The sequence below is a fragment of the Lygodium microphyllum genome, chromosome 14 (assembly GCF_053477565.2).
Source record: "Lygodium microphyllum isolate KBCC chromosome 14, Lygodium_microphyllum_v1.1.10, whole genome shotgun sequence".
In the NCBI taxonomy this organism is placed as follows: domain Eukaryota; kingdom Viridiplantae; phylum Streptophyta; class Polypodiopsida; order Schizaeales; family Lygodiaceae; genus Lygodium; species Lygodium microphyllum.
This window is the reverse complement of record NC_141148.1, coordinates 129,615,304-129,641,166: the sequence shown is the minus strand read 5'-3', so window position 1 is coordinate 129,641,166 and position 25,863 is coordinate 129,615,304. Positions and strand designations below refer to the sequence as shown.

At 39.3% G+C, this 25,863-nt stretch overlaps 1 protein-coding gene across 5 annotated transcripts in view; it reads right to left on the bottom strand.

Annotated features, from left to right (window-relative positions):
• Nucleotides 1-8,533, bottom strand: part of FUS12 (proteasome family protein) — an 85,178-nt gene extending 76,645 nt beyond the window's left edge. For 3 of the 5 annotated variants that reach the window (XM_087693359.1, XM_087693361.1, XM_087693360.1), the window contains exons 1-6: nucleotides 8,316-8,533; nucleotides 7,565-7,657; nucleotides 7,144-7,222; nucleotides 6,828-7,068; nucleotides 6,654-6,728; nucleotides 6,417-6,551 (exon numbers count right to left, since the gene is read on the bottom strand). In XM_087693359.1, coding sequence (XP_087549485.1) covers nucleotides 6,417-6,551; nucleotides 6,654-6,728; nucleotides 6,828-7,068; nucleotides 7,144-7,222; nucleotides 7,565-7,657; nucleotides 8,316-8,325 — 633 coding nt within the window. In that variant the 5' untranslated portion in view covers nucleotides 8,326-8,533. The remainder of the gene's footprint in view (nucleotides 1-6,416; nucleotides 6,552-6,653; nucleotides 6,729-6,827; nucleotides 7,069-7,143; nucleotides 7,223-7,564; nucleotides 7,658-8,315) is intronic. The other 2 variants (XM_087693362.1, XM_087693358.1) reach the window with 2 other exon arrangements.
• Nucleotides 8,534-25,863: the final 17,330 nt, after the last annotated feature.

Below are 25,863 nucleotides of genomic sequence, written 5' to 3'. Positions count from 1 at the left end.
TTCCGAGGGGGTACTGTCACCATTGGTGACAATTCTACAGTTCTTGTTCGAGGCGTGGGGACTCTACCTATGTTTTCTGACAGGCGGTCTTCCTCCGCCAAAGTTCTCTATGTCCCTGATTTGGGTTTTAACCTATTGTCTGTGCATGGCCTTACTCAGCTAGGTACCGGAGTCATTTTTACTCAGGATGCAGTCACAGTGGAGGATGCTTCTACAGGTGATGCTCTTTGGACGGGTACACAGGAGGGTGGGCTTTATACGCTCACAGCCTTGGCTGCGAGGACTTCCCATGAGCTTGGGCTGCTTTGGCATGCTCGGTATGGTCATTTGAACCTCGATTCTCTTCGGCGGGCTTCTCGGAGGAAGATGGTGGAGGGACTTCCAGATTTCCCTCCTCTTCACACTTTGTGCCCTAGCTGCTTGAGGGGCAAGCAGCATAGGCAGCCTCACCCTCAGGTTGCTTCTAGGAGGGCTACTTCTCCGCTTGAGTTGGTTCACACCGACCTTTGCGGACCAATGGGCACGGCCTCCCTTGGGAAGGCCAGGTACTTGATGCTGATTGTGGACGACTTTAGTCGTTATGTGTGGCCTTATTTCATGGAGTTCAAGAGCGAGGCGTACTCCCGTTTCTGTGAGTGGCAGGTGTTTGTGGAGACCCAAACAACTTCCAAAGTTCGTGGCGTGCGAGCTGATCACGGTGGCGAGTTCACTTCTCACCTTTTCTCTCAGTTTTGCAGGGATCATGGTATTCGGGTGGAGTATTCCCATCCGAACACACCATCCGAGAATGGTGTGGTGGAGCGTGCGAATCGGACCATGGTGGAGATGGCCCGATCTATGCTGGAGCATAGGAGTCTTCCTCATTTCCTTTGGGGTGAGGCGGTGGCTATAGCGGTGCATATTCGCAACTGCTCTCCGACTTCGGCTTTACAGGACATGGCTCCTTATGAGGCTTTCTTTGGGAAGAAGCCTTCCGTGTCCCATTTTCGCATCTTTGGGTGCGATGCTTTTGTCCATGTGGACAAGAAGAAGAGGAAGACGAAGTTCGACTCTAAGTCGAGAAAGCTTATCTTCGTGGGTTATAGCACGACCACGAAGGGATATCGGCTTTACGACCCGACGACACGGAAGGTTGAGGTGAGCAGGGATGTGATCTTTGATGAGGCTTCGGCCTCTGAGGATCCGATTGATGGTTCTATTACAGGTGCTTCTTCGACATCGACGGACCTTCCCCCACCTTCTCTTCCTTCCAAGATACCCCTTAGCACCCCACCCATTCCTCCTCCTCTGGCTTCTGTTACCCCTTTGGTGGATGTGCCTCCATCTTCTACGAGTTCTTCCACCTCTTCCACCTCCCCTCCGGAGTCTTCTCGGGATACACAGCCTTTTTCAGGTGCGGAGGATCTATCTTCATTTGATGAGGGGGAGTCCCTCTCCGGTATGGGTGCTTTGTAGGTTCTGGAGACTACAAGGTCTCCCTCGCAACAGGAGGAGTCTCTTAGGATTCCCTTGTGGTATCGCCGGCTCATGCAGGATTCAGGTGTTACACACTTTCCTGCTTCTTCTACAGGTCCACGTCGATCAGCCCGATTACAGGCCCAGCGGGATAGTTCACTGTGTGTGAACTATGCTCTTATGTCTCAGATTCTTTAGGATTCCAAGCCTTCTACTGTGGAGGAGGCTCTTGCACAGGATATTTGGAGACAGGCTATGCAGGCCGAGCTCGATTCTATCGAGCGAAACCATACTTGGAAGCTTGTACCGCGTCCCGAGAGACGGAAGGTGATAGGTGTAAAATGGGTCTTTAAGACCAAGTATCTTGCAGATGGCTCCTTGGACAAGCATAAGGCTAGGCTTGTTGCCAAGGGTTTTGCACAGCGCGCAGGATTGGACTACTTCAAGACTTTTGCTCCTACAGCTAGGATGTCCACCATTCGAGTTCTTTAGGCTCTTGCCGCTCACCACCGTTGGCCTGTTTATCAGATGGACGTCAAGTCCGCTTTTCTGAATGGCGTCCTTGAGGAGGAGATTTATGTTACGCAGCCTCCTAGTTTTCTTGTGCAGGGAAGGAGGATCATGTCTACAGACTGCGGAAGGCTCTTTATGGCCTGAAGCAGGCTCCTCGTGCTTGGTACCAGAGGATTGACCGCTTCTTTCTACAGAGTGGCTTTGCGCGCTCCGCTCATGATCCCAACCTCTATTTACGGGGTGTGGGTTCTCTTTCTATTTTCCTTATTTTGTATGTCGATGATCTTATCATTACAGGAAGCGACACTCAGCAGGTGGAGCATACTCGGTCCATTCTTCAGCAGGAGTTTGATATGACGGATCTAGGGATCCTTCACTTCTTTCTAGGACTGGAGATCTATCAGATGGCACAGGGCATCTTTATCTCGCAGCACAGGTACATCTCCGAGCTTCTTTCGGAGTTTGGTATGGTCGCGTGTCGGCCTATTTCTTGCCCCATGGACCCTGAGTCCAAGCTTTTGGCAGATGGAGTTCCCCTTACAGATGCCACTCGTTACAGGTGCCTTGTCGGCTCTCTCATCTGGCTGCTTCACACTCGGCCAGATATCTCTTTTGTGGTGGCTTTGTTGTCTTCTTTTATGAAGACTCCTACACACGATCACTGGCAGGCAGCCTTGCGTGTTCTTCGCTATTTGCAGGGGACTCGATCCTTCGGGATCATGTATGGAGATGGGATTACCCTTTCTGGATGGAGATGGGATTACCCTTTCTGGATGGAGTGATTCTGATTGGGCAGGTGATGTGGATTCGAGACGATCCACTACAGGTTATGCTTTCACCCTTGGATCCGGTGCTGTCTCTTGGAGCAGCAAGAAGCAGCCTACTGTGGAGCTTTCTTCTACAGAGGCTGAGTATCGGGCCCTATGTTCGACCGCTATGGAGGCCGTTTGGCTCCGTCGCTTACTGGCGGAGATTGGCTTTTCCCAGACCGGACCTACGGAGCTGCGCGTGGACAACCAGAGTGCTCTTGCTCTGGCAAAGAACCCGGTGTTTCATGCTCGCACGAAGCACATTGAGGTTCAGTATCACTATGTTCGAGAGCGGATCGTGGCTTCGGAGCTGGTGGTGGTATATTGTCCCACGGCGGCTAATGTGGCTGATCTCTTCACGAAGCCTTTGTCTCAGGCTTCTTTGCTTCCTCACATGCGGTTCTTAGGTCTTCAGACCCTCCCAGGATCTGAGAGGGGGTGTTAGCCTGCTCTATTATCATTCTCAGTCTGTCATCTCCTGGTTGTGAGCTCCTGTCAGAGTCTGACAGGAGACAGAGGAGCTCTGTCAGCTTGGTAGCTGCTGTTTTTGTCTGCATTCAGCTTCCGGGAGTCACACAGCCCACACTGGGCCTTTTGGTGTGCAGTCGGCCCAGATTTCTGGGCAGGTCGGCCAGATCTGGCCAAGTCGGCCAAATTTGGCAGGTCGGCCAGTTTTCTGACCTGGGGCTATATATAGCAGCCCCCCAGTCATTTCCAGCATTGTCTTCTGCAGGTTCAGCACACTCTCCGTCCTCTCCCACTCCAGCATTGGTGCTGCCATTGCTTTCAGTCTGTTCTGGTGCCCTCACTGACGCTCCGGGCTGCGTGCAGGGACTGATCAGTCCATTTCAGTGTATTCAGCATTCATCTCAGTCAGTGCAGACTTTCTTCCTTTATTCCCTGCTTTCTCTCTCCCCTCCTCTGTGTTCGTGTTCTTCTTCCGTTGCGCACTCTCACAAAAACAGCATATTCCACACAGCTGTACCTAAATTAGAAGAAAGGCCCTTGATTCTGCAGCATAACCTTACTGTCAGGGAGAGAGAGAGAGAGTAGGAAGCAAGCTCAAGCCTCTGTGCACCATAGATAAGGTAGACCAGCTCTCAAGAGCTCTCCATCTGCAGCAATCCATCTCCCTTTCACAAAAATGAGCCCCCCATGCATTGAAACTCGTTTTTGTGCTGCCCTCTCTCTCTCTTTTGGGAATTTATGCCCCAATTGTGACACATGGCATACATGTAACAATTTTCCTGTTTAAACCTTTCGGTCTAAAATTCTCCATCCTCGGTTCAAAATTTGACCTCAGCACAGACCAAAGGATTAATCCTCGTACAAAAACGAAGATAATGATGCGAACAGATTTTGGGGTCCAAAAATAGTAGCTCCCTAAATTTTAGGAGTTGCTTCCATTACATCCCCACTAGTCTTCTAACCATCTTTGCAGCTATGGCTACATCCAAATCTGTAATGTAGCTCAACTGAAACTAAATTTTCACTGATGACCCCACATGGACTAATCTCTCAGAGATTTGACCATCTTCACTTTGAACTAGTCTCTTCCAGGCTAGTTCTTCAACACACTTGTCCATATACACTTTCACAAATCTCTTCCAGGCTTGTCAATCTACAGTGCCATCAGTCTCTTCCAGACTTATACTTGACCTTAACTGTCCAGTCTTGATTCACTAGACATTCCTGTTTGTTTCACATACTGGCCATGCAACTCAAGCGTTTAGATTTCAAGAGGGATCCTTCCAAAAAGAAAAACCAAATAAAATATGTAATAAAGAAATCAACAAAAAGGTAATAGTTGTCACAGTCTTGTGACAGTTTCTCACTCGTCATCGCTTGCATCAGCCTACCACATCAGAATTCTACGCTTTCAATGCCGGTGCTATTGACAATTGTGCAACACCTCTTGGATTGCCACATTTTAAATGAGTTAACCTTCTTTTTTAGACAAATTGTCCCTAATCAATACATTGTTGTATTTAGTCAATCCAACCCTAGAACAAGCATACTAGTTTATATGTCAAATGTGCATATGTCAAGTGTTTCTATGTCAAGACTCAAGAACTACTTGGGTTTTGCACATATTTAATTGAGCCACAAGCTCCACTACTTGTATAAGTCTCATCAATTCCTTCCTATTTCAATCTTGCAAAACACAATGCACACAAAAATCCAACCATGCCTCACAAGAATGCACAATGCAATTGAAAATTTTCCCTTCAACTTCTTGATTGTCATTCACACCGAACATATATCTGTATCCATGCTATTGAAGAGCAGATCGACAAGTCATCCAATGAGTGAATTTTGGTAATCCATCCATAGCAACATCTATTGAGTTATGCCTGTTTAGGTAATCCATCCATTGTTCATCCAAATAAGCAATCCATTATTCATCCAAAGAATGTTGGAGTACTAATCAACAATTGCCAATGAGTTGATGAGTTTCTTGTCCAAAATGTGACCCATTCATAACCCATCCAATGAGTTTTTGGGTTGCTTCATCCCATCAAGTTACATCAGAAAAGCAATGCGTGCACACTGCACTATTAAAGCAACCCTCATGATCATACAATGCAAGGCTGGCTATGAATCAAGTCCACTTGCAACCAAAGAGAGCATAAGATGTTAGAATTCTCTGATCAAATGGCTACCTCATACCTTATCCACTTTGTTCCCACAATTCATACTTGCCCTAAACCTTTGACAAGGGGTCTGTACGCCTGATCAACCCCTATTCGCAACAACAATAAGCAAGTGGTGAATATCCGCAAGACAATCCCTCTTAAATTGTCTGAAACAACATCAATGTCCCTCTTCAACTCTGCATTCTTTCGTCATTTAGAGGCCCTTATGCAAGATTTCACTTTGGGGTACAGCACTAGGTAAAATGATATCAGTAGTCCTCCAACACTGCAGCAACCTGATTCTGGGCATTTGGCACTTTTCTCCATCAGTGGTGAAGTGCCTTCCAAGTTGTTCCAATGTCAATACTAAAAACCAAAAATTTGGGTCTTCTGACATTTTGAGTCCATGACAGGAAAAATTGGTAACTTGGAGCTTCCTCCCAAACAGTACCAAACAGCAGTAAGCACTTCTGCTGCCAGAAATGACAGCTGCGTGCTCCTCCAACAGCAGACAAAATGGAAAATGCAGACCTAGGCCCAAAATGCAAGCTCTAGTACCAACTCAAACACACACCCTTCACTCACACAAGACACTAGCAAGAAAACACAATAGTAGACACAGGAGCAAAGAGAAGAGTGGTCCAACTGATGCCAATGCTGCCTAGATTGCTTGCAACTCACTCTGCAGACACATTTCCACCTGCCAATAGAAGTCCTACAGCAAAATAAAAGCCCTAAAGTTTAAGATAGTTTGGCCTTATATTTTTGAACTAAGCTCTCAAGAAGCATTTGCAACTTGAACTGAGCTGCCATTGGGACCAGATCATGCATAATCCTTCTTGCATTCAAAGACCAAATAGAGATGGTCAGTGTGGCAATAATAACATTTATCAATATGCCACTAATTACTTACTGAGATCATCGGGATGTCCATACTTCATCACAACTTGTTCATAAACGACACTAGGAAAAACCAGTGATAAAAAAGGCCATAATAAGAAACCTTCAACTTCTTGTTGTTTTTTGTCTCTGTGTACATCTGTATCTCAATTGCATACACTTCTAGAAGCTGTGTGCCTTTCTTCTGATCATCAGAGCCATCTTCCCTTTGACAAGACTTATGCAGGTCTTTTAAAATCTGGCAAAAACAAAAATGAGGTCTTTAAACTTTTTAGCACCTCAAGTTGAACCATCTTCTGACTTTCATGACTGACTGTAACTATTTGAGAGATTAACCAACCTTGTTCATGCGACCATACTCCTTCATATCAAACCATAGTTTGCATAATTTTAAGTTTGTCTTGAACCATAATCTCTGTAGTGGAATGCACGTGTGATAAAAGTCATTGAAAAGGACCCCAGGAAAAGTATTATCAAACTTCAAAAAGGGGCTGACAAGGTTGACAAAACTCACTTCATTTTTTGCATCCTCAAGCGCTTTCAACGTAGTCTGGTAAAAGTCCTGGAGTAATTCCATGTTTTGACTAGCACTTCCAGATACAAAATCCAGAATATTATTTATGCATTTTTCACTATAATTTCGAGTCACTGCTGCCTTAATATATGTTAGCATCTCCCTGTAAGCCTCCATCATTTGCTTATAGTTGCCCAACCGATAGTGCAGTTTAACAGTTTGCTTCAAAGCCTTGAACCCCCTGTCAACACAGATTTCTAGTTGACATATATTTCCTGAAAAACTTTAGAACGAGTAGACAAGCAATACAACACACCATTCTCCCTTCTCCCCTTCCATTTTCACCACCTCTGTAAACCCCAACAAGGCACCTTCTGGATCCGTCTCAACCAAGCCTGCAACAACATAAAGTACAGTTAAGAACTGCCTCTGTGCTTGATTTGATCATGATCATTAAAAATGTCAATGAAAGTCAAAATCGCATCCCAAAGAGCCAGCAATAAACCCAGGTGACTTGACATGTGAAATTGTTGCAGTAAGCATCCATTTTCAATGGTTCAGGCAGAAGCACTTGGACACACTTGCCAGCTGAATACGTTACACAATGCAAGGATGCAATGCAAATCACAGGATGTCACATGTAGTTTCTAAGTAAACGACCATGTACATGGCACATTGGTAGTGGCATGTAAATACCATTCTACCATGCATATACCGTTGAGTAAAACTGTGCAAACCTTTTGAATTGTAATACTGATTTTCAATGTCCACATCCTGCTCTTCTGGCTCTTCTTCGGAGTATTCAAAACCATAATCTTCCATGTCTGCATCTACCACATGAAAAGAACAAGTTTAAAAAACCTTCAAGGTCCAGAAAGATCATTCCATGCTAAAACGTCCAAATGGATAAACCCCCAGCTCATGCAATGCATCATGTATCTTCAGGATCACGAATTAAGCTGCAAGAAACACACTGAAATTATGGAGTCTCTGAACTGCCGATAGAAGTAGATTATTGATCTTTCAAGCGACAATGCCTGAACAACTTAGAACTCTGCAATCTTGATCGCAAGGACTTGATACAGTACATTATTTAACAAAGGACTTCGCTGCAGGTTCACCTTATGAACTCTAGAAGGCATACTGAAATGCGGCCAAAATTTGTGACTCGAAAAAACATCATGCTCATCTGAAACACCAGCTGCGAGATCCTTTTTTTGCTGGTAAGTGCAGAACTATCCCAAAAGATCCAAAAGTACGTCCTCGGATATCCAATGGGACGGCATAAATCCCCAGCGACTTACACATAGAGAAACTGTTCGGTTTCTAATCAATTCTCCTTCCAGTCGTATGAAGTCGCATTGCATTAGAATGAGGTTAGGGTTTCAAGGACGCCTCAATCAGCGGTATCAGAAATAATGTTGGCGATTGGGGCAAATGAATGGGGCAAAACGGAAAACATGAGAGGAAAGTCGAGAGATGGCAAACCTGAGCCCATGGCCTTTGATCGGCTATAGATGCGGACGACGACAGAGCAGGAAAAATTCGGGCCGATCAAGCTCCTCCGATAATTTAACTCGCAGGCAGCCACAGACACGCACAGAGAGAGAGAGAGAGAGAGGAAGAGAGAGAGAGAGGAAGGGCGGAGAGAGGGAGGGGAAGCACAAGAAGTAGCTTTAGGCTTTGTATCATCGAAGTATTAATTGCCTTTGGTGATCGTTTTCGAGAGAGAGACACAAATGTGCCCCAAAAATGGATGTCCATATGGCAACTATATATATAGGTTGTATATCTCTTATATGTTCCTAGTTGGCTTGGTAAATGACGTGTCTCGCATAGCTTTGCATCATTGTGAAGCTAGCAATGTTGTTAGTGGTTGTCAAATGATGTGTCTCGCCTAGCTTTGCATCATTGTGAAGCTCGCAAGGTTGGATCTTGCTTGTTTCATGTTTTTGCAAGTGAAGAGATGAAGCAATGCCTGGTTCGGCCTTTACTTACAAAAAAGGACAAACACTATGCTCTGTATGCAACAAACACCATGCTCTATGCATAATTCTATGCTAAACCCAACAAATCGGAAGAGGCAAATAACGTAATTGAATTGAGATCGTTTAAAGCCAAATAAGTGCCACAACGGAAAAGTAAGACTAAGTAAAGCCCAATAAAAGCAACATAACAAAAGTATAATCCAACAATGGATGTCTAAAAAAACCTTATTTTTCATGCATGAGCTCAATCACTCAACATGGGTATAAAACATGCTTTAGCATTAGGCAAGGATGAGTTAAGAAACCAAAGCAAAGCTATGATATGTCCCCCTCATTGTCCCTTGGTAGGTCCTTCAATTGAACTCTTGGTTCCATAAGCAATACTGTCCAATCTCCTTCTAAAAATGGTGCACTTGGTTGGTCATGAAAGTTTTAACATTATCTCGTTGGGAAAACATCAAGTGGGTCAACCTTAATTAAGTGTTTAACACCCATCCAAGACAATCACCTAGTAACCAATCAAGGATAAGAGTAACCAACACTTTGATTGCTTCAAGGAGACTATGGAATAGGAGGGAACTATGTGTCAACCCCTCTATTGTAGCATAGCCACATTCCATTTTCTTGAAACATTGTTTTCTCAGTTTCTACCTAATGAAGTCAATCATGATACATTAACTCTTTCTATTAGCTTCTTTGGAAAGCTACCCCAAGTTCACTTTGTCTATTTGATTCAATCGTCTTGAGTAGATTTTCCCACTTTCAACATATTTACCCAAGTAGTCTTGAGTCATCTACTAAAATTATGCTACCATGCTATGTAACAAATAAAACAACTTCATTTTGTTAGCTGCTACATAAGGTTTATCGTATTTCCTTAGCATACAAGTATCGATCAAAAACCATTGTTTTTATTGAAGTAATAAGATTATTTCACTCCCCTAAGATGGTAAAATCATCCATGCTTAGAAGGCTACAAGGTTAGGCCACAAAGTGGTTGCACTCTCATCCTAAGTTATAGGGATATTTATTGTTGATAGCCATGCTAAGCTTTCCTCCACCTCAAGGGACATCTTGCACTATGGTGACACTAGTCACTTAGTCCTTTGTCTTAAATGTACTCAAGCAATCTCTTATTCTCTCAAACCACACAACATGATATGACTCATCCCATAAGATGCTCAAGGCAGATTGATTTCAAGTGGCCAATTATATTGTCTTGTATTATTTTCTCCTTGTGTGACTATCATAAGAATGGTCTTGAGGGTCAATTTCACGTGTCACCACAATCACAATCAAAAGTAGTCATATTGCAATCAATGTTTTTAAACAAGATTGTCTTAGCCTTTTCTCAATTGAGAGGAACATAACAACAATATAGTTTAGATGCACTACTTGTCATATTTTCCTTGTTTTTTCTTTTATCATCAATAGACCATGCTATGTTTGTATCATCAATAGACCGTGTTATAGCTTGCCATATTTATTTTCCTTACTTTTTCTTTTATCATCAATAGATCATGCTATATTTGTATAATAAGAAATGTTATTTTAAATTATGATTGACAATACTCCAAGCTATTTTCAGTCTAATTGCAACTATTTTTCGTGCTATTTATAGTGGTTTTTTTCCTATTTTAATTATTTTTATTGATGTTTATATTAGCTCTTCCCTATTTATACGGCTATAATTGCAATACTCCTTTCATAATAATGTTTAGACTAGATTCTTTATTTGATTTTCAAGATTGATTTCTATTTAACAATAATTATAAATTCAAGAACCTTTTTTGCATTGCTAGCTTCCATTCGGTTATCCAATACTATCACAATCACTTTAGATTCAAGTTTGGCTTTTGGTATGTCCTTGTCTACCACGAGCTCCTTTTGGAGGTCATCTTTTTGTTGGGGAGCCATTGCAATCTTCATGCTCTTTATACTTAATTTTTGGTCACCACTTTAAAGCTCGAAAATTCCTTCAACAATTGGCAAAGAATACTTGGATTTCACATTCCATACTCCACTGCTCAAATCTAAGAGTTTTTACCAATAATGACCTTCAAAACACTCTCTACAAATATTGTGAGAGAATGGGGGCTTGTTTCATAAGAAGGGAAATATGATAAGTGATAATAAGGTTCAGAGACAAGCTTACTAGCTTACAGGTATGGGCTAGAAGGACAAGGATGTTGGTGGCAAGCTATAAAAAGGAGATGATGAGGAAGCCATTGGTGATGAAGATGAAGTAGGAGAGAGCGAGAATCAATTGGTCTTACTCACTTTACTTTATATTTGCTATTAGAGTATGGTGCCACAAGAAGGAGATGACGATCAAGAGGAAAGGAAGAGGATGTTTAGATAGTGAAGGGATGAGGGAGAGCATAATTCAATTTGGTCGAAAAAATAAGGAGCTTTTTGCAATTTTAGGAAGGTCTCCATTTATCACATGCTTATCTCTTACTTGCAAGTCTTTAAAAGCATTGAAATTGGTGCTTATCCTATGAGTTTTTACTTCCTTGCTTTGATTTTCTATGGTTTCATTCCATTGCTTCAAGATGTTATGATGAGCTATTAGGGTTTGACTAGAGTATGATTATAATGCCATAAAATTCAAGTTCTCAAGCTAATTGCGATTCTGCAATCAATTGTTCTTAATTCTCGAGTTTTGATCCTCTTAAATAAGTCTCAAGTTTACAATCTTTAGGCTTTCTGTTTAAATTTATCGAATGGTTATAAAAAATCTTATTTACCTTTTTATTGGAATCCAATAGATCAACATTCCTCTTTTGAATCTAAATTAATAATTCATAACAAATACATTCTATCCTTCCTTCATTTAGAAAATTTTGAGACGCCCTCATCTTGACAAAAGTTAGGGCTACTGTTTCACAAAGGTGGCTTCCTCTATCCATATGGCATTTTTTTCTATATAGTCTTTCCATTTTACAAGGTGTTTGCAAAGAATGCACGACCTAAGAGGCTTCTCTAATGTATCTAATGTCTTGTTTAGTTGTATGCCAATAACTTATTGGGCTTGTGCTATAGGTTGTTCATCATCTAATACATGATTAGGGTTGAGGATATAAGATTTTAATAGATGGATGTGACATCATTATGGATCTTACAATATTGAGCTAGCCCAAGTCTTTAAGCTTGCTTACTAAGAGGTTTGATTAGCTTATATGGTCGATAATATATTTGACTAAGTTTCTTGTATTTTCCCAATGATAAGGAACTCTTTTTTAATGTTGCAGTTGTGAATACTCTCTTGATATTTTGAGCGCCCAAGTAAATTATCCATCTATCTTGCATTACCTTTGCATCTTAGCACAAAGCCTTGACTTGCTCATCCAACCCTTCTAGCATGGCTTTTGAGGCTTCTACCTTGAGAGCCGAATTTAAGAAGTTTAAGGATGGCAAGAATTCTTGGCCATACAAGGTTTGGTATGATGTCGTCTCAATGCTTTGTTGGTAGGCAACATTATAAAAAACTCTATTAAAGATGGATATACAACATGCATTCTTGGCTCATGTCCATAGTGTGCTCTTCAAATGTCTTTACTCAATTCACTCTTTCACTCTATTCATATGTTTTGGGATGATAAGCATTTTCTAACATCAATTGGATTTAGCTAATTGTTCCCTAATCCTTTGATATTTCCATTTGTTTCTAATAATCTACCCAATTAGGATATTCTAAAAGGTTATCTTTCTTGGTACACTGAACATGGGCTTTGTTAGCTTTAACCAATCCATACCCAATATAATGGTAGACCATGCAAGCTCATCCATCTCATCTCATACATCTCGATCCATGTTCTCGAGCCTTTCTCCTTTGCATTTTATAGGCTCAACCTACTTCTTTTGTACCAGTAAGTTGTACATTTGTTCTTTCCAATATGAGAAGTTTGTGCTATCCAATTTCTCAATATTAAAAAATGCATTTTTTTAAAAGTAGAAGACAAAGTAGGTTGCCAAAATATCTAGCTCATTGTATGCAAGTGTGAATAGAGCTTCAAGTGAACCATTTTTAATCTGCACCGCTTCAAGTCTTGCTAGTGTGAATGATGAAAATTTGATTTAATTTGGGACCTTTGTTAAAAGGCTTAATGCTTGTCTAAGCCTTATGAATTGAAAGAGGAGGGAGGGGGGGATTTGCTACAAGCAGTGCAAAAGATGCAAAACGTTTAGGATGTTTAAAACTCATTTGATCTGGTTTAATGCATACTTTGGTCCTAGTTGATGAGATTTGAGGCACTAATGTTGACATATATGGCGCACATGATGTCAATCTATATCTACTAGCTTGTACGTGATAAGGCAAAGTAATGTATATGATAAATAAGTGGGACATGTAGCACTATGCTACCCGCACTATGAGTTGTAGTGTGTATGTGTGGTGCCCGTATATAAGGTACATTTAGCTATTTTCATTTATGGAGCGAGAACACACCAAAATAATAAAAGAGAGCAAAGCGCAAGAAGCTCCCTTCCACTATATCTTGTTTGTTGCGTATGAGTGCATGATATTTGTACTACATTCTTGACATGGTATCAGAGCCAATCCATTATGGGTTGAGTGGGTGTCTGGCTTTCTCACTTGTAGGAAATCTATGCTCAAAGCGATTGAGTAGATGTGAAGTCAAAGAACCCAACCATTGAGAGCAACTAGTAATCCATAGCCAAGAAGATTCCTTGGAGGGCATAAAGTAGCACTTGCATTCATAAAGAATGAGAAATAGGACATATAGCATACTTAGAGTGAAGAAGGGAAGATACTACAGTCCACCATTGGAGCTCAAGAGAACTAAAACAAGACTTTGGAGTTCATTTTTGGGATTTTTGGATCAATTTTAAGGCTTTTGAAGCATCATAGTGGAGTCATGGTCAACATTGGGGCAAACAGACAAACTCATGTGGGTATGCTAGACTACTAGATAGTCTTACAGTATTTCTGCCATAGCTTTTGATAGAAAAATCAAAATGAGGAAAGAAAATTTGATCCAGGAAGTGAATATTATAGAGATTGTTTTTAAATGAAAGCGTGCTAAAATAGGCATGTCCAAGATTTGGGAAGGCAAGAGTAACAAGCTCTTAGCCACATAAACCTTGCTGATGTCACTTCCATTGAGAAAATGGCTAGCATAGCCATAAGTCGAACCCTTGCATGTCATGGCGTTAGATGCCTTATCCAAAAGTGACATACCTGATGAGAAAAACGATCCCTTACAGCCTTGCACCACGAAGTAAGCCACAAATAGTAATGATAAGTAGAGCCTTTCTAGTAGGATACTTATAGCCCTTTATTGCAGTTGCACAATCCACCCATAAGACAACACAAAACATAGGCATACATAGCATAAGTATGATGGAAAAAAGAAAGTCTAACAGTGATAGGCAAAGAACCTCATGAGTTGTGAGGCTCATGAGCATCATGAGAATTAGTGATATAATACTCCTGTGCATGCTACTCACAGTGTGATACAAAAGGTAGAATATTAAAATCATGAATCCTATCATATATAAGCTCCCTTGTCTTAAACTTTTTACTGATATCATGCACAACTTCAGTAATATCAGCCTTCGCAACATCATAATTTGAGGATTGAATTTCAGCATTGTCATGCTTCTTAACACTTTGCAACTTCGTAACCATACCCAAAAGTCTATCATACTCAACCTGCATTCTTTCAAGCTTCTCCTTGAGAACATCCTTCTCATGAATCAATGCTTCCAAGTTTTCAAAAACAAATGACTATTGTACAATTGCATATGGCCAATATATAACTTGAGACATTCTCCCTATAATGACAATCCACTGATTATACATAACTTTGACTATCATCATGGTAACAATAGTATATATGAACACCGATCTATCAAGATTTACATCCAAATCTTACAACATTTGAATCCTTGCATCAATATCTTGACTTTGTTGCATGGTATTAATGGTTACTTACTCTAAACAACCACTTTGTCGCATCAGGTCACCCATTTCCTATATCAGGTTCTGTAACTTGTAATGGTAAACCTGCTACCTGCAGGGGTGAAGTTGCTCTCTGCAATGGTGAACTTGCCACTTGTAGTGGTAACCTTATTTTCTATTGGAATAACCTTGTTTCTTGCTAATGGTAACCGTATTTCTTACTACGGTCTTGTGGTCTCCCACAATAGGATTGTAATTGCCTTCATCATGATTGTAGTTTCCTGTAATAGGAATGGCATTTATTTTGCCCATTCAAGAAAAAGAAATACTATTGTTAGCATTAAAATATCACCAATATAAGTGCAATGAAATAATGTCAATTTTTAAAAACTATTTATCCCACAAAATTGGCAAATGACCATACTATCCATAGAATTCCACACTACTGCTGCTTTAGGCAAGCATTGCAACAATGACTTGCATAAAATTGATTCTAACTACTTGTTGAACCTATGAATCCTTTTATGGTTCATCATAATCAACTGGAATTAGTATTTGAAGCCTAAATCCATTTATTGAAAGTTTAAGAATGTCTCCTTATGTAATGGTTAGAATGAAAGTGTCTGTAAACTGTTGTGACACGTAATGAGGCATAGTTCTATAGTATAACTGTTTCGATGAAATATGCTAGGGCTGAGAACTCATCATATACAATGACATCCATAATATATAATAGAGTGAATATATAAAACCATAACAGAATAAGTAGATTACCACTCCAAGATACACAACAATCACTTAGGATCTACATCATAACCTCCCATGACTTCAATTTGCATCAAATCATTTAAATAATCTTTTTGAGCATCAATCCAAACTAACACATCATGTATTTGTTGATTATCAGACTCCTTAGATTGTTTATCTTCAAATTTATTTTGTAATTGCTATATTTTAAGCTTGTTGTAGCACTTCTTGCTCTTGTAAGGGTTGTAGGAATATAGACTGTTGTTGTAAGAATAGTAGGACTAATGGTTGTTACTGCAAAAATTCAGAGTCTTGCTATAGGAATTGTTGAAGTATAGGTTCTTGTAGATCTTCTTGGAGAATTTTAGGTTCTTGTAGTCCATTCTGTAATCCTCTCAATGCATTCAAATTGCCTGAATACTCTTGATTTGCTAAAATCTCTTGAAAACTTAAAAATTCACTTTACAAGTAAAAGAATGGAGCACTTGTTGATACAAAAAATTGTAACATACTCTTGCTATAGGCATCTACCTCTCATACGCAATCAATACTTTCATACTCAAAAACCAATCAACATGAATAACATCAAACATTCCTACTGTGACATGAACTACATAGATATCCATTATAGTTACTTGCATACTTTGCATTTTGCAATTCTTCATATTCAACCAACTCCTACAAAGGAAATGTAGTGCCAATCTTGCAATCTTTCTCTTCCTGCGAAGGAACTACAGTGCTAATCTTGCAATCTCTCAATTCCTATAGTGGAACACTAACTGATTCTTCAGATTGAGCAATCCAATGACTTGAAATATTATCTTACATGTTAGAAACATGGGTATCATGAATAAATACATCCAAAGATGGTACATTTTGCACTACAAGTAGTGGCTTCTTGCAAAGTTCCTTCACTAAAATCCAACTTAGTAGTTGCATTTTCTTCCTTGGCATCAATAAGAGAACTAAGAAAATCATCCACAATGATATCCTCATTACAAAAATCATAATCCTCAAATTTATCATCCATAAAGCATAATCTTATTGAATACATAATTGATCTTCGTGATCACCAATCTAATCATCTTCATTATTCATAACTTTTGGCTTGTTATTTTCTTGATTAAAGCTGACTAGAGATTGATTATGGAAGTTCAAAATATGGAAAATACCTTGAAATTATTGATGCAAGGTGTGTGATGATCCACTCTTCCACTGGCAAGTTGCTCTGTTGGGTTTGGGGCACTTAAGGATTCTTGGCTTCTTTGGCTCTCGTCCTCTCTTGCTCCCTTTACCCCAATCTTTGGCAAGACCACAGGTAAATAGCACCAATAATCATCATCTTGAACTTGAATCAGAATCTGAATCCAAAACATCTTCATATCTTTCCTTGAGCTTGTCAATAGCTGCAACAATCTCTCAATATGCTTAACTCTTAAACAAGACCCAACTTTCTTGCTTTCATGACATCTTTCCTTTCTTCAATGTATTCAACTCTTGCTTGAGTTGAATCTTTTGTGCCTTTGTATTTATACGGAAAAGGTTTGTTGGGTTTTAGTGTATGTATGTTGTTCCTATGCATTGAAACAGGCTAAGAAAATCATTCTTAGTTATATCATCTTGCTTCATGTAATATATCACTGCTTTAGGCAATCATCACTACTTTAGGTTGTGACAAAAAAAATTCAGATTTTTGGCATCAAACAAAGGTGTTTTTGGTTAAGCGCTCTGAAATTAGAGATACAAGAGAGTAGCAATGATAAAATTGCATCATCTTGCTGTATGAAATGTACAATTGCTTCATACAGGAAATTCAAAATTTTACCATCAAACAAGGTTTTTTTTGCTAGTGTTTGAAACCAAAGATACAGAGAAGCAATGATAGGGTATACACATAGAAAACCCTTTGAAATCCATACAACAAATTTTTTTTTCATCCATAAAATAAAGTTGTTTTTCATAGGGCTTGGAACCAGAGGTTTAGGATGAGAATGGCAGTATCAACAAAGTGTTTTAGCCCCAAATCTATGCAGAATGCATAATAGGACTAAATTGCCTCATATAGGAATAGACTATACTGCTTCAAGCAGTGTAGAAAATACATAATGCTATATCAAGAAATCTACTAGAAACTAAGATACAATGACATACAAACATAGAAATACACTCTACAATATTAATAATGACAAATCAGAGTGTATGCTAGAAATAGATTAGAAATATAGAGAAAACCATGGCACCAACTATAAGATCTCATGTAATATCAAGAAAATCCATCATACAATAGGTCATAATCATCAGCAATGAGCAAAAAACATGAGACACCCATAATACCTCTTCAAGTCATGCCTAAAAGCTATGTACATAATTACACTTCATGAGGCATTTTAAGTCTACTTCATACAAGAAATAGTAAAGACTAAGGTTCTAAACCATGCTAAGGGCAAAGATAATGTGTCGAGCCAATGGCTAATAGAATCCATGCATTTGGATTCTATTGGACACCTGCGATGTTTATTGTCTATAATAGACTTTCAACTATGCAATATTATTATTTGGTAATGCATACTATGGATGCTCAGTAGAAGTGAGCATTTCTATTTACCATTCTACAATAATGGATGCTTATGCTATTGATGTACTATCTGACATAGAAGCATACATATAGTGATTTTAATTGGTTTGTTGGGGTTACTTTATTGAAATTTAGTCCAGAATCATGTCTTTGGAAAACATGAATGTAAGTGTGATCATATAGGTAAGATGCCTGGTAAGAATAATTTCTTGCATGGAAGTTTCACATGAGGAATTATGTCATTCGTAAGGACTTGTGGGATGGATTAGATGGCATACAGGCTAGGCTAATAGTAGAAGTTGATCCGATAGTGAAAGAATGGGTGAAAAAAACTCATCAAGCCATTCACTACATGTCTAGCACCATTGATGATAGCATATTTGACCACATATATGATAAAACTACTACAAAAGATGTATGGGATGCAATAACAAAATTGTTTGAGATGACAATTAAGGCTCAAAAGCTGCAACTTGAACAGGAATTGCATGACATTGAGACAAAAACAAGCAATATTTAGGATTATGTCTTGAAGATTTGAAGCATTATGGAGCAAGTTGGTAGTATTTGAGTCACTATTGATGATGATGATGTGGTTGCAATATGCATGCATGGTCTAGGCAAGGACTATTAATAGTCCATTACTAGCATCTTAGTGAGAGAGAATATCCCAACCTTTAATGATCTCATTCCCTTATTGATCAGTGAGGAAACTAGATTGATCAAGGAAGGTATCATTGTAGACACAAGTGATATCTCTAATGGCAAGAGAGTAGAGCGTACATTAGTTTATAGGTGGCCATGGTAAAAGCCGTGATGGTAATCAAAAGACCGAGGTCAAGACCAAGGCTGTGGTGGCTATCAAGGACAACAAAATCACTCCCAAAATTATCAAAATAGAGATGGATATGCAAGAGGATAGGGGACCAATAGAGGTCATGGTGGAGGCTAGGCACAAGGAAGGAAACCTAGGTCTTGCAACTATTACGGCATTGCAAGACACTATTCATATGACTCTAGGAAGAAGCAAGTTGATATATGCTTAGGTAAGATTCCCCAAAGTAATTATGCTTTAGAAGATCATGCGCATGGGGGTGGTCTATTGGCGATATAACATGTTCTTAGTGCAATGCATAAGGAAGATGAGGTGGGATGTGGACTTTGGTGTGTCCAACCACATGACTTCACATGTTGAGGGGTTTGATACTATGAAGCCAATAGTGCAGATGTCTTATGTTTACATAGGGGATGACAAAAAGATTTAGATTTTATATATTGGAAAAGTGCACGATTCAAAGTGATAGTGGTACAAAACAAACTCTTGATGAGGTTATCTATGGACCTAGTATCATAAAGAATATTGTGTTAATTGATCAAATGATAGAGAGAGATCTAGAAGTGCAATTTAACAAGCATGGATATCTAGTCTTGGATATGAAGAACAACATGCATATCGTTGCCCATGGCAAGAAGGTTGGTCAAGCTAAGTGCAAGTATGGCCAAAGAGAAGAGGAATAACATACCGATGCTCACTACTAAAATTCTAGACATTGAGACATGGCATAAGTGGATAGGCTACATGAGTTTTCAACAATTGGTTGGTTTTCCAAAGCTTGGAGTTGTTATGGGTGTTACCATTGTTCAAGGCTACAAGCCCTTCATGCATTTGTAGTGCTTGCTAATTTGCCAAGCAAGCATGTAAGCTTTCTAGAAAGACTTGGGTGTATTTCCCACGGGAAAAGTTTGAAGTGTTTGAGAAGTTCATGCTTTTTCATAGCATGCTTCATCATGAGATTGATAAGTATATGATTACCATCCATTTAGATGGAGGGGGAGAAGATACATCCAAGGAGTTTATACAATACTTAAACTCTCATGGCATACAAAGATAGGTTTCATGCGCTTATACACCGTTGCAAAATGGTGTGGTTTTCTACAGTAAGTCGTGACTAAATTTGAAGGTCTTAAAGATGGCTTGAAGAAATAATGGCGGATTCAAGGTTAGTTTGGTGGTTTGTGGTCAATTTGGGGCCATTTTGAAGGTTCTTAGACTTAACTGAAGTCTAAATAGGGTTAAGAAGAGTTAAACCGCGGTTACTTTTGAAGCAGTCTTCTCTTTCCTCTTTCCACGCTTCTTTGTGAAAGCTTCCATGGAGTTATTTTCTCATATCTCTCTGCCATTGCCATATCTCTTCATGCAACCTACAAGGGATGATTCCTAATGTCTTGGGCAACCTATTGACTACCCTTGTGCTTGACCTTTAGCAAAATATTGACCATGTGATGTAGGAGAAGGGCTTGGACAGTTTGTGCTGATTTTTCAGCCTCCTTTTTTCCTAGAAAACAACATTCTTCTCCATCATTGAAGCTTCTCCTTCATTTGATTGATCAATGGCAGCACTAACAAGAAGTACTTGCCTTCTCCTACTTGATCTTACACTCTCCTTCAACCTTGAAGCTCTCTTCATAACCCTAGCAATGGCTAAAAATGGACGGCATGAAGATTTTAGAGATTTCTTGGAGTTTTGAATCAATCTTGGTGCCTTTTGGCTTCAAGAAGTGAAAAGAAAGCATCTATAACCGACATTGGGTATACATTGAAAAGCAAGATTGAAGCATTTTCCACACCTCAAATTGGGGCAAAACAAGGCAGCCATCAATCTTCATCAATTTTTTCTTTCTTGAGGCTTCAATTCATGGGGCTTTTATTGTCTACAACCCTGGGAAGCTTTGATTGAACCTATTCTATCAAGAATGGGCTTACATTGAAGCATTCCTTCAAGATTGAAGGCATTTTCAACTTCTTGAACATAGGAATGCTTGAAAATTCTTGGAATTCTTGATTCTATGAAGAATTTGCATTCTTCAAGGCTCAAAGGGTATTCTCCAACAAATCATTGTAAACTTCTATTCAATCATTGGATTCTCCTGATGCATTGGAGCAATCGTAATGATTTGGAGCTAAAATTACATGGGAGCAATCATCATGGGATAAATTCTTATTGAAGCCGGTCTTATGATCTTCAATCTTGATCTATTGATGAATATTGATTGATTGGGGTTCAAATACTACTCTTTATCAACATTAAGAGGTAATTCTATTACTTTTAGGTGAATCTCTCTTTTCATCCAATTATTGAACCAGTCCTACCGTTGATAAAGAGAGATTGAGTGTAATAGATCCTCTCAAATCCCCATTGAAGGGCATGTAGAATTCAACCTAGGTCTGATTGTGATTGCTTTATAAATTCTCTTTCCTACCCATTCAAATATTGATGCCAAATTGATTGCATTAATTCTATGCACTACCTACTTAACTTGGATTTTGTTGGATGATTGAACATTGATGCTACAGGACTAAAATAATGATGAAAATGGTAAGTGGGGATATTGTAAAAGTAGTGAGTCGTTGCAAAAGGATAAGCCCTATTTATAGCCCTTTCAATTTGGTCATTTCCCAAATACCCACTTGCATTTCATTGAAGAATTTAAAGGCTTTTTGAGTCAATGCATAGCATCCTTGTTTGATTAGCCATTGTACTTGCCCCATGTGGATACCTTTGATCCTCAAATCCTTGTTGCTGTTGTATATAGACTTCTTCAATCAATTCTCCATTCAAGAATGCATTTTTCACATCCATTTGATGCATCTTCCATGTATTGGCTATAGCCAATACAACCATTGTGTGAATGGTAGCCATCTTAGCCATTGGGCTAAAAGTTTGCTTATAATCAATGCCATACTACTGAGCATAGCTTTTGGCCACAAATGTAGCCTTTTACCTACTCACATTAACATCATAGTTATGCTTTATCTTATATGCCCATTTGCATTCAATAACATTTTTGTCATCGGGCAAGTAAAAAAGAGACCATGTACCTTGCTACTCTAAAGCATACATCACCTCATCCATGGGCTGTATTCATTGAGGGTTCTCCACTGCATCCTCAAATTTCTCAAGCTCTTTTTCTTCCAAGACATTCGTTGTGTATGCATGATCTATAGCTACAAATCCATCATATATCAACCTTTGTATTGGGTATCTCACACACGTAGAGCAACATGGTAAACTAGCTTTTGTCCACCTCTCTATAGACCCATTTGCTGCTCAAAATCTAATGTCCCAAATGTCATTGATTGACCATTAACATCGTTAACATATGACTAGATGTTAGAACCCCCTTGAGCATGGGATTTCAAACTATTTGGCATTGACTTATAGCTTCTAAGCTCATAAGAATGGAGCTAATTTACTAATGTAATATTAGTAGCATAGTGTGCATTTCTTACCATTCTAGAGCCACTTACATGTGCTTTGAGTCACCCTAATCATGGACTACCTATCTCTACTCTGGTAACACCACTACATGAAGTACTTGTAGCCCTTGAATATACATATCCTTGCACTTGATTGCCATCCATATCAATGAATGTATCATGAGTAGTCATGACTAGAGTGTACCAACTAAACTCATCAAAGACTACATCACAACTACTATGAAGCTCACAAGTGACTAGATTGTAACATGTGTAGCCTTTTTTGCTTCTCCTATATATCCAACAAAAATACATCTCTCTACCTCAGGATAGATCTTTTTCCTCTTCTCATCAAGAATGTGAACATAGCAAATGTGTCCAAAAACTTTAAAATGAGACACATCTAGCTTATACCCTATGTAATATATATATAACCCAGCCCCCACTTGAGATCACAAGTACTCCCTATTCTTCTAACAAGCAAGCCCTTAGTTGACCCTTTGCTTTATAAACAAGGTACCCTTTTGCTTGAACAATCCCTGTGCTTACATACATGTTAGCCATGGCTTGCTACACTATGTTTGCCCTTAGCATGGTTAGAACCTTAGTCATAGTAGTTCTGTGTGTGAAGCAATCTTTAGATGCCTCATGAAGTGTAGTTACGTAGGTAGTTTTTAGATCTGACTTGAAGAGGCATCTATGGTCTATTCCATTTTTTATAATTCTTGATACTCACAACCTGTTGTATAATGGATATTCATGATGATATATGAGATCTAATAGTTGGTGCCATGATTCTCTATGTTTCTATCTATTTTCAACATATTCTGCGATCTATATTTTTTTAATTTGTTGATTATTAGTGCTATAGTATATATTTCCATGTCTCTACGTCATTATTTTCTAAGTTTTCTATGAGTTACTTGATGTGGTATTAGGTATTTTCTGCGCTACCTACGACAATGAAATGTATTTTTGTATGAGGCATTGTAGTCTTATTATACATTCCACATAGATTAGGGGTCGTAACACTTTGGCGATCGTGCCATTATCATCCTTAACCTCTGGTGTGAAGCTTTATGAAAATTGATTTTGTTTTATGGATGAAAAACAAATTTGATGTATGGACTTCAATGGGTTTTCTATGTATATGTTAAAAACACGAATCTAGAGCATGGCACGAGTTATGGAGGATGAAAGATGAAGTCAAGACTCATGTTAACATAGACAAAGAGAGACCAACTATTGCATAAGTGAATTAGGTTTTAAGATAGATTAGCTTGGACTCATAAAGACAATCTTGTGTAATGAACTGACATTGACAAGGCACTAACTGAAAGTATAAAGCATCATGATATTGTATTCATTCCATTGTCAAGTACAATGCTTTATAAAAGTTGAGTTGTTTCACTGTCCTCACTGTGCATATGGGATTCATGTCATCTCTTCTTGGAGCATACATCATTTGTCATTTCTCAACACCCCCCTCAAATGATGAGTTCCTACACTTGCTGGCTCCCCCCCCCCCCCCCCCCCCCCCCAATGATGACATGGCCCAAGAGACTAGCTCATGGGTAGCCTAGTCAAGTTAAAGCTTGAAACTTTACATCTTTGGCAGGAGTTTTTACAAAGCAAATCCACTAAAAAAACATATGAAAGATGCAATGAAAATTCTTTTAGAATAATCTGTCAGAGTTGTTGATGGTAGCGAAAGCATCTTCTTCATTCATGAATTGGTTCTGGTGGTGATCATTCTGCATATGTTGTGCTCTTTTCTTGTGAAAACATTCACTGGCTATATGGCCAGTCTTACCACAATAATGACGTGCCATCCGATTTGTTGTCGATGTTGAATCCTTGACCTCTTCCTTTGGGTCCAACAACTCCTTTGGCGTATAAGAGATTTTCCCTAGATGATGGAATACCATCTTTTGAATTCTTGTTCTTCTATTTGTTCTCTTCATCAAGAAGAGAGTACTCAATATCCTTAAGTGAGAGGCTAGGAACATTACTTAATGTTGAAACAAGGTTTTCATATGATTCATGATTAACACTGGCAAGTAGCACTGCTATTGCCTCATCCTCATCAATGTTCTTTTTAAGAGTTGCAAGTTGAGTTTTAAGGCTTTTGAACTTATTGATGTGTATAGTCATAGATGAACTATCTTTAACATCCAACTTATAAAACTGCACAAGTAATTTTACCTTTGAGTTCTTTACTTGTGTACCAAAGATCCTGTCAAGTTCTTCCCATGCCTTCTTTGCATCCTTGATACCAAAGATGTGGTGTAATACATCATCTGATAGACCCTAGGCAATAATTCCTAGAGCTTTGTTGTTCATCTTCTTCCATGCCTTTGTTTTAGGCTGGTCTTCTGCAGCATCTTCCTCTTTAGCATCTTCTTTCTTGTCATCTGCAACATCTTCCTCAAAGAGATCCTAGAGGTCTTTCCTCATGATATGGTACATGGTTTTCTCCTTCCAGGCATGGAAGCCTTCACCATTGAACTTTGCTATCTGCCCCAATTCAGCCATCTTAGAAGGAGGTCTTACCACGAGGACATTCGGGCAGTGTTTGTCCTTTTACAATGAGATTGAGACTTACAAAGACTTGGATCAAAATTTCAAATCATTACAGACTGGGAATAGGATTTGAACCAGCTGAAATGAAATCATAAGATGAGTTACTCTTGATTAAGCTAAAGCCCTGGGTGCCAGGAAGCACTAGTTGAGTATCAATAGATACTATGTCCTGAATATCTTGATATTTGGCTCAATGTTGCTAAGTAATCTTTGAACTTCCTTGGGCACTTCCAAATCTGCAATAGGCTTTAGAGATAATGTCAGAGTGATCAAAGTCACTATTGATGATGGCAGTGAGAAAAGACAAGGCTGCCAAGCTTTTTAAGTTTTTGGCTATGGCGTCCACTATTTAGGGTTTCAGATAGCCCTAATTTTTTTGTTGCCGCAGGAGATAGGCGTAGCCAATCGGGCAAAGAATTGGATGGAGAATAGCCTATAGTATAGGCTTTGAATCCCCATATAGGCAGGATGAATCGCAGTCTCCACAGGTAATGCAGAAGGTAATGCAGATCATACGACCATCACAAGGTGCAACAGAGACAACGAGGTCGAATTTTCGTAATGCTGGGCTCTACGGTGAACAATGTCACACTTTGATGTGATAGGGAGTTGCGCTGGGAGTAGAGGAAGAGTTTCCCAAAAGACACTACTAGCAAAAATCACTTGTATGATGAGATCTAAGCACTCAATTAAAGGTAGGTGCAGTCTGGCTATGGCTGCTGGCTATGGCTGCCAAGCAGGGCGTGAGAAGAAAGAGTAGGAGATGGGGCTCTAGACTTAACTAAGCTCAAACTGAGCTAGATAAGAGTGAAACAAAGCTGGAGGATTAGTGCCATGCCTAATTAAGCTCTGATACCATGTTAAAAACACAGATCTAGAGCATGGCAGGGGTTATGGAGGATGAAAGATGAAGTCAAGAATCATGTTAACATAGACAAAGAGAGACCAACTGTTAC